The sequence below is a fragment of the Cavia porcellus genome, unplaced genomic scaffold, assembly GCF_034190915.1.
Source record: "Cavia porcellus strain 051 isolate PalLab524CR breed Dunkin Hartley unplaced genomic scaffold, mCavPor4.1 scaffold_27, whole genome shotgun sequence".
Classification (NCBI taxonomy): domain Eukaryota; kingdom Metazoa; phylum Chordata; class Mammalia; order Rodentia; family Caviidae; genus Cavia; species Cavia porcellus.
In genome coordinates this window covers 43,467,074-43,481,294 of record NW_026947510.1, presented here as the reverse complement: position 1 = coordinate 43,481,294, position 14,221 = coordinate 43,467,074, and the positions used below count along the sequence as shown (strand labels likewise).

General features: G+C 37.4%; 1 protein-coding gene across 1 annotated transcript in view; it reads left to right on the top strand.

Annotated features, from left to right (window-relative positions):
* Nucleotides 1–12,251, top strand: part of Plcz1 (phospholipase C zeta 1) — a 44,216-nt gene extending 31,965 nt beyond the window's left edge. Inside the window, exons 11-13 of the mRNA XM_063238294.1 lie at nucleotides 7,994–8,123; nucleotides 11,234–11,383; nucleotides 12,166–12,251. Of these exons, the coding sequence (XP_063094364.1) occupies nucleotides 7,994–8,123; nucleotides 11,234–11,383; nucleotides 12,166–12,251 (366 nt within the window). The remainder of the gene's footprint in view (nucleotides 1–7,993; nucleotides 8,124–11,233; nucleotides 11,384–12,165) is intronic.
* The last annotated feature ends 1,970 nt before the right edge of the window (nucleotides 12,252–14,221 follow it).

Sequence of the window (14,221 nt, the reverse complement as noted above, 5' to 3'; positions counted from 1 at the left end):
TTGGCATTTGTTCCCTGTGTTAGTAATTTAGTCTGTATTCACTTTTATTTTTTAGTAATTTTATAATGTATGTGAATTTTTCTCCTGATTGCCTAATCCTCCTCCCATTGTCATTTACCTAGAAACACGTCCTTTTCATTTCCATCTGAATCCTCTCCAATAACTGTTCTGATACTCCTGTCTTACTCTTCTTTTTTCTCCTTTTTTTATTATAAACTGTATAATTTCATTGAAAGCAAAAGCAGTTGTTCAAAATTTATTGCTTCCATTAGCACAGATTTTTCAAAACCTCCTTCTGATTCTTCCATAGCCTAAGTGCTATATTTACTGTCTAATATGTCACTGAGTCTTTTGAAAATGTCTGGCTTCATTTTCTCCCCATTTAATTGTGAGCTTCTGTAACTGTTTGTGTTATTTGCAAATAAATCAGGTAGCTACAGTCTTTCTGTTTCCTCTTGTATTTAGACAGTTCTTCCTAATACCATGTGACCATCTTGGAACCTGTTCTGGAATTAAGTGCATATAGTCATTGGTTTGTTGTGTCTCATGCCATTCTCTAGGGCAGCTCTGCTGTGATTCGCTGGCTGCTGAGAGGGTACCGATCATCCTCAGCTGGCTGGCAGAGCGAAGGACGCCCAGGGGGTTCTGGAGTGCGCTTCTCCCACCGTGCCCCTCCTACCTCAACTCCACAATCTCAACATTCAAGGGCAAGAGAGACCACTCATCACCTACTTCAGGCCCCAGCTTTTATCAAGCTGGGACATTAGAGATTTGAGAGCTCTTTTCCAGAAATGAACACTGGAAGAGAGTGAAGCAAAGAAGGATGGGATTGAAATGAGGCTGGACCTGGCAACAAACAAACAGTGCCTTTTTTCCTGGCTGTTAATGATTTTTTTTGCCATTAAAATATGATACTTAATAGTGGAGAGATACAAAATGGTATCTCAGTGGGGAAAGGCAAAAGACTGATTTGTTGATTCTTTTTTTAGGACCTGGCAAAGCATTGAACATTGAGATCACTTTATAATGGTCTTATAAGGTTGACATTGTTCCTTTCTATTTTTTAAAACAGTTGATCTAGTTGAAAACAAGACATGAATTGGCTGCCTGTGAGGTCCCTTCTCATTCTGTCCTAATCTCCCTCTGTGCTGCTGGAACTGGCCTGTGCCCGCTCTTCATTTCCTACCCCCAAGTGATTCTGTCTCACTGGCGTTGGTAGGTTCTTCTTTCTTTAGCTGCTCCTAAATTATTTTTGTTAACTAGTGCTTTAACCTAATGTCCCATTCGAACTAAGATATTTTCCTGTGATTCTTTTATACCAACATTCCTAGCTTAGCACCAACAATGGTCAAATCTTTTTTTTTTTTTTTTAATTTTATTTAAGGAGAAAAGAAAAAAAAAAGCAGAGAAAGGGTACAAGTTATACAGATTTGCAAAAAAAAAAATGAACAGTAGGAAATCACTAGTTAATGGATTATATACTGTCACCTTAGAAATAATTGTTCAAGTCACAAAATTAAAGCTTGTAAAGTGGACATTCCATCAATGATACTGCAAACAGTTCTGTTCAATGATCCAATAAATCTCTGTGATATCATATTCTATCTTATACACTTAAATATACATGCAGTTATATAGTTTAGAGCACTTTCTTTTCCTCTCTTTTGTACAATGACTATTACACATTTTGGGTTTCATTGCTCTCATGGTTCTTATTACTTTTTTGGAAGAGAGTAAAACCAAATGTGACATAACAGAACAGAATCGGTCAAGTCAAAAGGGTGGACATAATAGATAATGTGAAAACATAATACAAGGTGATCAACAATGGTTACCATAATGCCTCCCGCTATCTCTAATAGAATTGCCTATACCATTAGTTATAATACAATTGAACAAAACAGTAAAGAACAAAACCCACAAAGCCAAACGATTGGGGACATTGTAGGTCTTCAAAAGTAGATAAAAGTCAACGAGAATGGGCGTTATAATGAATCTCATTATCTTCACAGCTGATGCCTAAATTTTCGAACCTGATACTATCCAGCAAAACAGAATAGGGGAACATCAGTTAAAAACCAGATGGTGAGAGTAATACAGGGCTTTAAATCGAGGTAATGGAAAGTCAAAGTGGGTTACTATAATATATCCTGCTATTTTTTTCCTTCAATTAAAAGGATAAAAATTTTTTAAAAAGTATTAAAAAAGTAAATAATGGAGTGGAGATTAAGATAAAAGAGGGCATAACAACGAAACAGCACAGATCAAAACATAACCATTTAAGCAGAATAGTGTTTCACCACCAGATAATCCTGACCTAAAAGTAGTTACCATATTGTCTCTTTCCTTGAAATCCTTGAGTACAACTTCGTATACTGTAGCATTAAGTATATCAAAACAATGTAAAACCACTTAAGAGAATGACAGCATTACAGAGTATTTAGAATCGACTAACAGAAAATGAATAATGGTTTCTGTATAATCTCCTTGTCTTTAAAAGGTTTTTGCTTATACTATCATACATAATAAAATCCAGTAAGATACAACCTATTTAGACCATTGGAGACAGAAGGACAAAAGCTAGATGAGACTTCAAAACAAGATGATACTAAATCAGTATTACCTATTAAGATGTCATTTTCTCCAAAATAGCTGTTCCTATCATCCAATCTTCTCTGCCTCATTTCTGTTGAGCTCTTATTCTGTCAGTAGCTGTCAGTTTGTCTTCTTCACTTTGTTCTCTGCTCCATTAGTCGTGGCCTCCACTATTTCTGGATTCTTTGTATTTTTCTTTTTTTAGAATATCCTGCAATACTCTCTGTAGAGTTGAATTGGTGGTTGCAAATTCCCCCAGTTCCTCTTTATCCTGGAAGCACCTTGTTTTCCCATCAATTTCCAGGGACAGTTGTGCAGGATATCTCCATCTTGGCTGGAGATTATTATCTTTCAAAGCTTGAATTATTTCCCCCCACGCTCTTCGTGATTTGATGGTTTGTGCAGAGAAATCTGCTGTAATTCTGATGGGTGTTCCCTTGTAAGTGGTCTGTTTCTTGTCTCTGACAGCTTTTAATATTCTGTTCTTGTATTGAATTTCTGGAATTTTTATTATTATATGCCTGGGTGTTGCTCTGTTTGGGTTGTAGGTAGCTGGGGTCCTGTATGCCTCATACATCTGAGTATCTTTACTTTTTGCTAAATTAGGAAAATTCTCCTGGATTATTTCTGTGAGTAGCTTTTGTAGTTCATTTGTTTGTGTCCCTACTTCTTCTTTTATGTTCTTAATCCTTAAGTTATGGATCCTCTTATCATCTTCTTGTCTTTGTATTATTGCTGTTTGTTTCTTTGCTGTTTTTAAGAAGTTTTTCATTTCATTCTCCCATATTACAATTCTGCCCTCCAGTTCAGATAGTCTGTCCTTAGTTTCTTTTAAGCTGTTATGCCAGTCTTCGGTAGACTTCTTAGTTTCTTGGTAGTCCCTTTGAACCTGCTTCACGTATTCTATGCTTTCCCTGTTTTCTCCATCAAACAATTCTCCCCTCTTTTTCTGTTCTTCCATTCCACCATCTGTTTTTTCTTGGGTGGGGCTTAGCATTTCTCTGACTATTTTGCATACTTCTAACTTCAGGTCGTTGATAACTTCATTCCTGAATTGGTCTATGAGGCTCTCTATATGGTGCTTTATGTGTATTGGTGCGGTGTCCGCTATTGCCTGTTTCTCAGAATTGGGGGCCGAGGAGCCTTTCTTGTTGCTGCCTCTTCCCATATTCTCTGTTCCTTATATATGCAAGCTTATATGAGAGGCCCAGCTTCTCTCCCTGTCAGCCACAGCCTGATCGAATTGCGCAGGTTAGGTGTTCCCACTCACCGCTGCACACCAGGCAGCCTACGCGGGGCCCGCCCCTCCCAGCCTCCGTCAGGCCCTGCGAACTGGGTTGGGCCAGCCTACGGGGTCCGCCGGCAGCGTCACACAGGCCAGGCATTTTTCACCAATCCCGCCCGAGAGGGGAATGTGTGGCTGGAGTCCCCACTGCGCCCTGCTCCCGCAGGACTGCTCGGGCCCAGAAAGTCCGCTGGAGTCAAACTGTGGTGGAGTGTCAGTTTCTCTCACTCACCTCGCCACAAGTCAGGACATGCCTCCCTGCCCGTCCTGTTTTCGACTCCGTTCGCAGACTCCCGTTCTTAGAGTTTCCGCGCGTCTCTCTCCTTGCCCAGCCGATGTAGAGGCAGCCAGCCGCCGCACGGCGGAAAACCCAAATCGCGGCTTCCAATGGCGCAGGGTCCAGCCTCAGCAGCGAGACTTTTCTGTTCCTGTTTTAGCACCAGGACTGCATTCCAAGTTGGTTTCTCTCAGCCGAGTTCGTTCCTGAGTCAGCAGAGCATAACTCCACCTGCTTATGTCTCTTTAGTCTGCACCATACCTGGCTTCTGAGCCTAGTTTTTCAGAGAGCCTCCGGTAGTTGCTGTTATCTGTCCGCCATGTTCTCCCGGAAGTCCCCAATGGTCAAATCTTTAATCTGGCTTCATTTTTCATTGTTTGCTTAGCATTCCTCCTATTTAATCACCACTCTGTCAGATTCACAAAGTGAAAATCTGAACATCCTTTCTTAGTCAAATCCACTTCTGTTGTGTTGTTTTTACAAGTCAGTTAATGGCACCCTGCGTCCAATCAGCCCAGAGAAGAAACCTGGTAGTAATTCCGGTCTCATGTGTCCCTCTCACTTCTTATTTCCAATTCATCCTTGAATTCTGCAGATTCTTCTCCCATGTGGCTTCTTTATTCATTGTCTCCGTCTGACCTCCTCTTCTGCTGTCCTGTTTCATAACTTTGCTATCTGTCACTAAACTCTCCCTTTTGGCCTCTCAGCGATTTTCAGGCACCCTGTCTTATTGCTCTTGGTCCTTCCTTCTTAGGCTGACCAGAAGTGTTGATTTTATTGTGTATACCTAGTATGTATTTGCCTTATGCTGATTTTATTGTGTATACCTAGTATGTATTTGCCGTATGCTGATTTTATTGTGTATACCTGGTATGTATTTGCCGTATGCTGATTTTATTGTGTATACCTAGTATGTATTTGCCGTATGCTGATTTTATTGTGTATACCTGGTATGTATTTGCCGTATGCTGATTTTATTGTGTATACCTGGTATGTATTTGCCGTATGCTGATTTTATTGTGTATACCTAGTATGTATTTGCCGTATGCTGATTTTATTGTGTATACCTAGTATGTATTTGCCGTATGCTGATTTTGTTGTGTATACCTAGTATGTATTTCTGCCTGCTCCCTGTCTACATTTCACCACTTCTAGCCTTAATCCCAACCTATATGGCATGAAGATTTTCCCCAGACTTTTGGTTCACCTTCATGGATTCCATCTGCCTTTTCTTCTAATGGAAATTTTCTTCCATATTTCATCTGTTTATTGCAGTCTGACTCATTTTTCAAGACCTAGGAATTTCATATTATTGGAAGTTTATTCCTTAGCTGGGATGGTTGTGCTAGTTTTTGTAGCTTTCCTGTTTTTCCATGACAACCAGCACACAGATTATATCACACTGTATTGTAATCACTTATCACATTACATTGGAATCACCTACTTCCTTGTCATTGGTCCTTATTCTCCACTTATCTGGGGTTCTTTAAGGATAAGAAATGAGTTTTGTTCAATCTTTATTAATAGAGACTAACAAAATACATGCTCTGTACATGTAGATTAATAGAATGAATGATTTCTTTAGAATAGTAGGTCAAGGTGATATAGAGGTGATATAGGTCAAGGTGATATAGTAGGTCAAGGTGAATAGAGATCAAAGGTGTTCCTGCATTAGAAAGGGAATTTGGAAGGTAGCTGCACACAGGTACTTACAAACGCCCCGTGATTTATTCTGGGGAGTCTCACATGGAGGCATAAACGATATGGAGTGAAACAGGTGCGCTAAGTGGTCTTCCCAAGGAGCTGCTGCTGTGTGGCCATGCGGTTCTTTCTCTCTTGACTATTCTAAGGACCTTTGTGATTACTTTACTACTTGCAACAATTTTTAAGTGTTTAATTTGGGAACCAGAGAATCTAATTCCACTATTAGCTTTCTTATGTCCCTGACGAAGGCATTCAGCACTTTTTTGTTTTTCCTCTTTGTCATTTGAAAACTGAGTTTGGTTTAGTCAGTTGTTCTCAAGCTTATAAAACTATGGAACAATTTTCTAAATTTTGAATCTCACGTGTAAGGGATGAAAGGAAAGCTACTCTGATTGGCCACTGGGCTTTCTGTTTGATATTCCTTCCCACACAGTGGTTCTGGCAGAGGGTTTGTAAATTAGAACTGGCAAATTATTTGACAAATATTCTCTAAATTCTCTTTCTGTTCTCATGTTCAGCTTTTTAAAAATTAAAGTTCTTCCTCTCTTCCTTCTGCTTCTTCCTCTTCCTCTTCCTATTCTCCCCTCCCTCTTCTTCTCCTTTTGCTTCTCTTTTTCTTCTTCACCTCTACCTTCATCTTCATCCTCATCTTCTTCCTCTTCCTCCTCCACCTTCTTCTCTTTCCCTTTTTTATTTATTCTCCTTCTCCTCCTCCTCTTCCTCTTCCTCCTCCTCCTCCTCCTTCTTCTTTTCCTTCTTCTTCTTCTTGGCCAGAAAGACATCAAAATTTAACCAAGCTTAACTTATCCTGTTTGGAATGCTCAGTTATATGCAGAATTGATAGTAGCTGGTGTACGCTGATATTTAGGATTAATATACTAAATGTATATAATTAGTTTTCTTTTTAAATATTCTTCTGTCTAACTCTGCTGATTTATTGGTGCTAATTGAATATAAAAGTGAAGGAATAGAGTGGAAGGGAAGAGAAGGAGGAGTAAAAAGAATTAAGGTGTGTTATATACATGTACCAACCTCTCAACGAATGTAGTAATTACGTGTTGCATACATGTGCTAGTAAGTAAAAAAATAAATTTTTACAGTCACTGATTTCTAGCCAGTGTCTGAATTTCAGAAAGGAAAAATTACTTATTGCCAGTTATTCCCTTACTTTTCTGTTCTTTTCTTCTCATTTTCTTCCCTGCCTCTATTTCTACCTTCTCCTCTCCATTTCTCCTTCTCTCTCTTTTCTTTTTACTAAATTTGATTACTATTTTGTGCCCTTTTATATAATCTCCAGAAGTTAAAATTATGTCTCAGTTTCTATAGTTTTAGGCTTATAACTTTCATTTCTTACTCTAAATTAGTATATAGCACACCTTTTATGTGATCACTTTGCTTTTTGTTTTTTGTTTTTTGTTTTCTTTTTCCTTTTTATCGGTATCGGGGGTCGAACTCACGACTGTCTGCTTTCAAGGCAGGCGCTTATGCTGCTGAGCTAAACCCCATCCCCCTCACTTTGCTTTTAAAAGAACAAATTTTTGCTTCAATAATTAGGTTTATTATTTTGATAAACATTCTTTTGATAACTAATCTGTAATAAATATATAATTGATTTTTTCACATTCAGACTATGTGTCATGGTGATAGATGTAGGAATGGATAACGCAAATTTTCATAAACCATTGAAATACAAATGGCATCAAAATATTATGAAAACTATATGGTACATTTTTTATATTTGAGAAGTTATATTCATATTTCTGTCAATATTTTAGTGTACATAATGTAAATATAAAAATAGTGCATGTTATCAGAGTTTATCAGCCTGAATTATAGTAAAAATGACTCTCACAAATGTTTTAAAAATAAAAATATGATAATGAATCATCAATTTTAGATACTGTGGATTTCTTTACAAGCACTTTTCAGTAAAATGAAATGATTTAGACATGTTCTTGACATTTACTTTCTGATGTCTGTAGGTAAAATGTTTAAATTGGTATTATTTTTCAGCTTCCTATTTGTAGGAACTTAAAGAGTCTAATTTTTGGAATATATAGCTTTATTTTGCAATTAAATAGTGATGCATTTTAATGCTCTGCTAAGTTCTTGCACCATCTATATTTGTGCAGCTCATCAGTGGTATCCAGCTGCCTCTTAGTAGCTCCTCATCTAACAAACTAGACACGCTAGTGGTTTTAGAAGTTTTTGGTGTTCCAAATGATTGTACGAAACGGCAGAGTCGTGTAATTAAGAAAAACGGTGAGCTCCTAATATATCTTATAAAACTTTTATTACACTTTCTGTTGGAAAGCTTATAAGTTACATATTAATAGAATCTTTATGCACATTTATTATTCATAAAGCAATAGTTTTGCATTATGTTCAAGACTGACAAAATTACCTGCAGCAAAAACAGTCTGATAATGATGAGATCATCTAGGTATATTTTCAGATTACAGATACAAGTTTATCAGACCTACAAAGTCATTAGTTTTTCCTTTTACCTCCTTTTTAGGTTTTCTCTGATTTTGCATAGAGGCATTTTGACAGCAGCAAATTTACTTAGCTACTAGCCTTTGACTTAAACAAACACTCATGATTGTTCTGACGTGGCATGTTACACATTTCTATCTCATTATTTGAATTATTTTAGATCAAAGGTGTGTGGCTTGACTCAGGCTAAGGATCTCATAGAAGCTTACTAATATTGGATTTTTAGTTTTGTCCTTTTTGCCAAAGAGGAAATGTAAAATCAAAGGAAATGACTTTAGTAAGATTTTCAGCATTCCAGCAGGCTATGAAATTTTATGTAGTACAATATTGGCATTGCCATTTTTCCTGTGAAGCTAAAATCTCTAAGGAAACACAGCAAAAGGTAGGTTTACCTCGTCAGGTACACCTTAGAGGAGACCTTGGAACTGATCCTTGAGTCTGGAAATCCTCTTTGAAAGGATATGGCCAGCTCAGAGTGGACTGCATTTCAGAATCTGGAGATAAGCTCTTGCCTAACTAGCACTGGCCAAAGAGCCAGTGGAAGTCTTATTAGTCTTTTTTTTTTTTTCCTAGATGATAACTTCTAAACATGTTCCCAATCTGCTTCCTTTCACTCTCCCAAATTTTCCTCCAGGAGAGCCTCTAATGCAAAAGACATAGAAAAGGATTTGGAAGGCTGTGTTTGCTTCATTTCATGTTATCCATGGAAAGGAGTATTGGTGATGAATTACTGTCTAATTTGGCACTCTTTGGAATTGAAGTCACATTCATTCCAGTGGCAGTGTCAAGAAATAGTCACTGCTGTGTCAGAAAGCTGAGTCATCTGTTTCCTGTTGTCCTCTATTTGACTTTTCTTAGCAAAATGCAAAGAACCTTAATTTATTCAATGCATCTCGTGCTAATTAATGTGCATTTAGAATTTTGATTATATCCTTGGGTTTTATGGCAGTTTCTCCATAGAAGTTCACTTTGGTTCATCAAAACTGACTTCTTGCTATGTAAAAGTCTTACGCATTAGAAAGCATCAAAAACTTAAGTTTCTATTTACTAAATGTTTTATTATGTATATCTCAATTCATCTCACTATAGGTACTTTATTATTCAGTGTGAGAGATGAGATACAGGTGAGACTATAATGATAAAAGGCACCAGTGTTTAAAGGAACATACAAAGATTGTAGTTGATAGGGCACGTTGGTTGGTGGTTCTTGAAAAATGTATAGAATTTTTGCACAGATTGAGACAGTAGCATTTAAGCAGGAAGAATATTATGGGATTTAAAACAATGCAAACATGTTAAGGGAAAGCCAAGAAGCTCAATGTAGCTGTAATACCAGGTGCTTATGAAAGACTAGTGAAATTCAAAATGAGAAAGACCGTTGTCTTGGGAAAGTTACAGGAAATTTTGGAAGCCATGCCAAACTCTTCAGGACACTATTTCCTTTAGAAAATGGACAAAATTAAGACTTTTAAACAGGGATATAACATTACAGCAGAGCTGTGCTTTTATAGGTTTATTTCTGCAGATAAGGTAGTAAGTACGAGAGGGAAATGAAAAAATGCAAAATAGTCAGGAAATGACTTCAGTGGTTAAAGGATGTAGGAGTCAGGTGGCACAAAAGGCTGTGGTGTTAGAAAAAGAAAAGCAGGTGTGTGTGAGCAACACTGGGCAGAAGTAAGTGTTTATGTAGGTGGATAAGGAAACGCTTAGAAGGCTTAGCTATGAAGACAATGGTAATATAATTAAAGATAAAAGTCTTGGAGGAAAAGGTTCATGTTTGGATAAAGTGTAAAAGTAATTCTTCAGTTGTGGTCATGTCTGGAAAACTATATTCATCACTATCAGATTTCACTCTTATGACCTTCTTCTATAATACATGTGCGAGACAGAGGCAGAAACAAAGATAGTATACAACGATACATAGATAATGAGGAAGGAAGAGAGGCAGAAATGGTGATTTGTAATGAAGTAAATGAGAGGAGGGCAAATCAGTATAAGAATTTCCTCTAGATGTTCTGCAGTATCTATAAAAATTTGATTGTAAATCCGTCTGTGTACCCCGTGGATTTATTTCTCATCTTAGGTTAAAGTAATGTGGTGGTTATTCTAGCATGAGCCAATTAGGTCACTGTTTCCATGGGCATGGGCATCATGGATAGCCATTTGGTAACGTGCCCTTGTAACCAAAGATGCACCATAGAAAACACAGACATTAGTAAAATTACTTGTGAGTTCATTGAGGCTTCGCAAAAGAACAAAAGTTATTGGTATAAGTGTGTAGCATGGCCTTTGTACCTGAAAACCATATATATTATTTCTTTCCAAACTTTTGATTCTTTATTGAATAGAGAGTATATTTAATTATTTAGTTTTTAGTCCAAAAACTATTTCTAGAACTTTTCCTGTAACAAGACCTGGTATTGAAAATGATATTGCTTAACTTCCTCGTCTTAATTTCTTTGTTAAGGGAATGTCCAAGCATATCACATACGTTGCATAATGATTAAACATTTCTGCTCTGAAGTTAGAATTTCTGCTTTGCTGCTTCAGGGCTATGCATTAGGAAGCCTAGGAAACTGTGTAACATCTTTGTCCCTCAGTTTTTTTATCTGTAGATGAGGATAGTAACAATCTTGATGAGGTCATTGTGAGAAACAAAGATTATATAGAACATTGCTTAATCATGATAAACACTTGATATTGTTTATTATTATAGCTTATTCCTCTCATTGAAGGCATTAAAATTTTAAGTGCTCTAAATCACAAGCCATTATTATTACTGTCATGAAAATTTTGAAAAAAGTTGTAGAGCAATCATTGCTTATTTTTTCCCTAGAGATGGTCTATAATTTTTTACCAACTCATTTATATTTCAGCCTTTAGTCCAAGATGGAATGAAACCTTCACATTTATTATACAAGTACCAGAATTGGCTTTGTTGCGTTTTGTTGTTGAAAATTCAGGTTTAATAGCAGGAAATGAATTTCTCGGGCAATATACTTTACCAGTTCTATGCATGGGCAAAGGTAATTTTCTTAAAAGTAAGTTGATCATGTTTTAACATTAAATATAACTTGCCTTTGTCAAAGTCACATTTTGACATACCAAATTCCTCTATCCACAGAAATAAGACATAATTTTATATATCATACTCATTTTCTTTCAGGGTGTTTACAGAAATGTGTTTTCATGTGGAAGATGGGGTGAGGATGTGGGCTTGCTAGAGGCTAATTAGACAACTTTGGCCTGTATAAGTGTTTCTTTACCTGGATCATAGTTATTCTGTTTCAATGAAGAGCAGTCATGATACCAAAAGAAATTAAGGCTCAGGATCAGACCAATAGGAGAAGCAGTGATTATTTTCCTTGCCTGAAGAAAAGAGACCAAAAGTCAGAGATTTGTTTTCCAGCTCTTTCCAGGGCTGCTGTCAAGTTGCAGAGTCCTCTTTCTTGGTGGTTTATACTGTGCCCTCCATATGCTTCCTTTTCCAGCACCATCTGAGGTTTGCCTAGAAATCAGGCTTTTCTTGAGGCAAGAGGGTGGTGGTTAGTTTTGGAGGATGCTGTACTCAGAGGGAGGTGAAGCATGAACTGTGTGCTCAGGGTTGGGACACTGAACACTGGACGTCAGAATAAAAATTGCAAATGTTTAATTTTTTGTGGAAAGTTAATAGCCAGAATGAAAATATAACCATAGAGTCTTGTTTTTATGTAAGCTCAGCAAAACTGCCTCTTTCTCAGTAGCACTGTTGTGGCCATTACTGGTTAATTTGCTTTGATTGTTTTAACAAGAATTATTGCTTTTGCAGGTTACCGTCGAGTTCCTCTGTTCTCTAGAACAGGGGAGAGTCTTGAGCCTGCTTCACTGTTTCTGTATGTTTGGTATGTCAAATAGCAACTGACTGGACCTGACATGTTGTTAGCTATACATCACAATAAAGTGGCTGGAACGAACGTCTGCATCTTTCCTTATTTTAAGCAAAAAAAAAAAAAAAAATAAAAAAAAAATAAAAAAAAAATTACAGAAACATCGAGCTCATTTGCTTTTAAATATGTAGAATAGTGCAATGCAGTAAAGGAAGCAGAAACTTTAGGGAGTCCTGACTCAGCGTGACACTGATTTCTTCTCCCCTCCTGCTACCAATCCTGCTTTCACAACTTGCTTGCATCATTTTTAATTAGTGGAATTTACAAGCTTTTAAAATATGTCTGGTGGTATAAGATATGTTGGCAAATATATAGCAGGAGATAATCTCAGAGTGTGTTAGCTTCATGATACTACTGCATGTTTTAGTGGGAAGGAATTAGTTTGCTGGGCCCCTTGTGTTCTTTTACATCCTAGAGAGTAATTAGCCCTTGAATTTTCATGCTTGTTCTTAGCTGCTGTGCACTGGATTTGGTGCCCTGCAATTATACAGACATTTCTATAAGTGCATATGAAATTGATTTGCATTTCAGCTACATTCAGACTCACTAGCTGAAAAAGAAAGCTACTATGCAGACTTATATGCTCAAATCTTGAATTACTTTGCAATATTTCAGAATCCGCACTAAATGTGCTTTCAAGATTGTCTCGGTCAGAGAGGAGATTCTCTGTGCTATTTTATATTTAGGACTTCTCACAATCACTAGGGCTTTGATTTTCTAATTGCTGTATAGAACATGGGTCCCTATGAACTGTTCTTCAAAATACAGGATAGTAATACTTAGCTGCTGAATAGTTGCTGGGTGGTGGTTTGAAGGCACACAGGACACAATCAGACCAACAGTTTTCCCCCTAATAGGTATTTCTCAAAATTGAATCAAAAATTTTAACTAAAAGCTATAAAAACAAAACCCTGCTTGAGATATCTATTAATGAATACTGTCTCTTGATTGTTAGGTCTGAGAGAAGGGGGAGGAGAGGAGAAGTCCGTGGGAGGAATGGAGCGGAGTGGACTGCCGTGAAAGTAGTGGGCAGGGGTGACTTTATTCCGGGAATGCGGGGAGGGGGCCCCCTGCCTCTGCCGGCCCGGGGCGCAGCATCTCTGCACCCGGGGCCGGTGGTGTCTCCGGGAACACGGGGAGTGGAGACTGGCGCGCTGGCCGGCCCTGGCCGCTGGAATCCGGAGGTCTCTCTCTCTCTGGCGAACTCTCTCTCGGACACGTGGCGTGGGGGAATCTAAATAGCCTAAGCTTAGGGCAGCACCCTAAGGCCATTAGAGATGCACAGGTATCTCATTGGCGCACAGATTCTTAAGGATGGGGATATAGGGTTACAATCAAGTCCATAGGGGGCAGCGGGGGAGGAGTTTAGCTGCAGCCTTTTCTGGTTAGTGTTCCATCTGGGCCAACAACTCTTTCATTGATGACCAGAAAACCCGAAATAATCCATCTATCATGTTTTATTATTATTAGCATAGTATACCCTCAGATATGGGGAAAGAAGGGAGAGAACAGAGTGAAAATTATCTAGATAATATGCATATATATATGTATATACACACACACACACACACACACACACATATCCTCCAAGATAAAATAAATGTAACTACTATGCATTTTGAACATATTCTAATAAAAAGGCAAAAAATAATGAAATTAGTGAAGAATCCAAAGTAGTTATGTTTATGTGGATTATATTTCTAAATATATGCTATATTAAAAATTAAAAATATTTACAAGCTTTTTAATCCATTTAGAATACTTATAGCTAATAACATGCAAATAGAAATCCTTTTTTAAAGAGAAAAATGTATTTCTCCAAACCAAATGATATAATGAAAATATCTATCTATCATCTATCTACCATCTATTGTCTATCTATCTATCTATCTATCTATCTCTATCCATCCATCTATTATCTATCTATCTATCTATCTA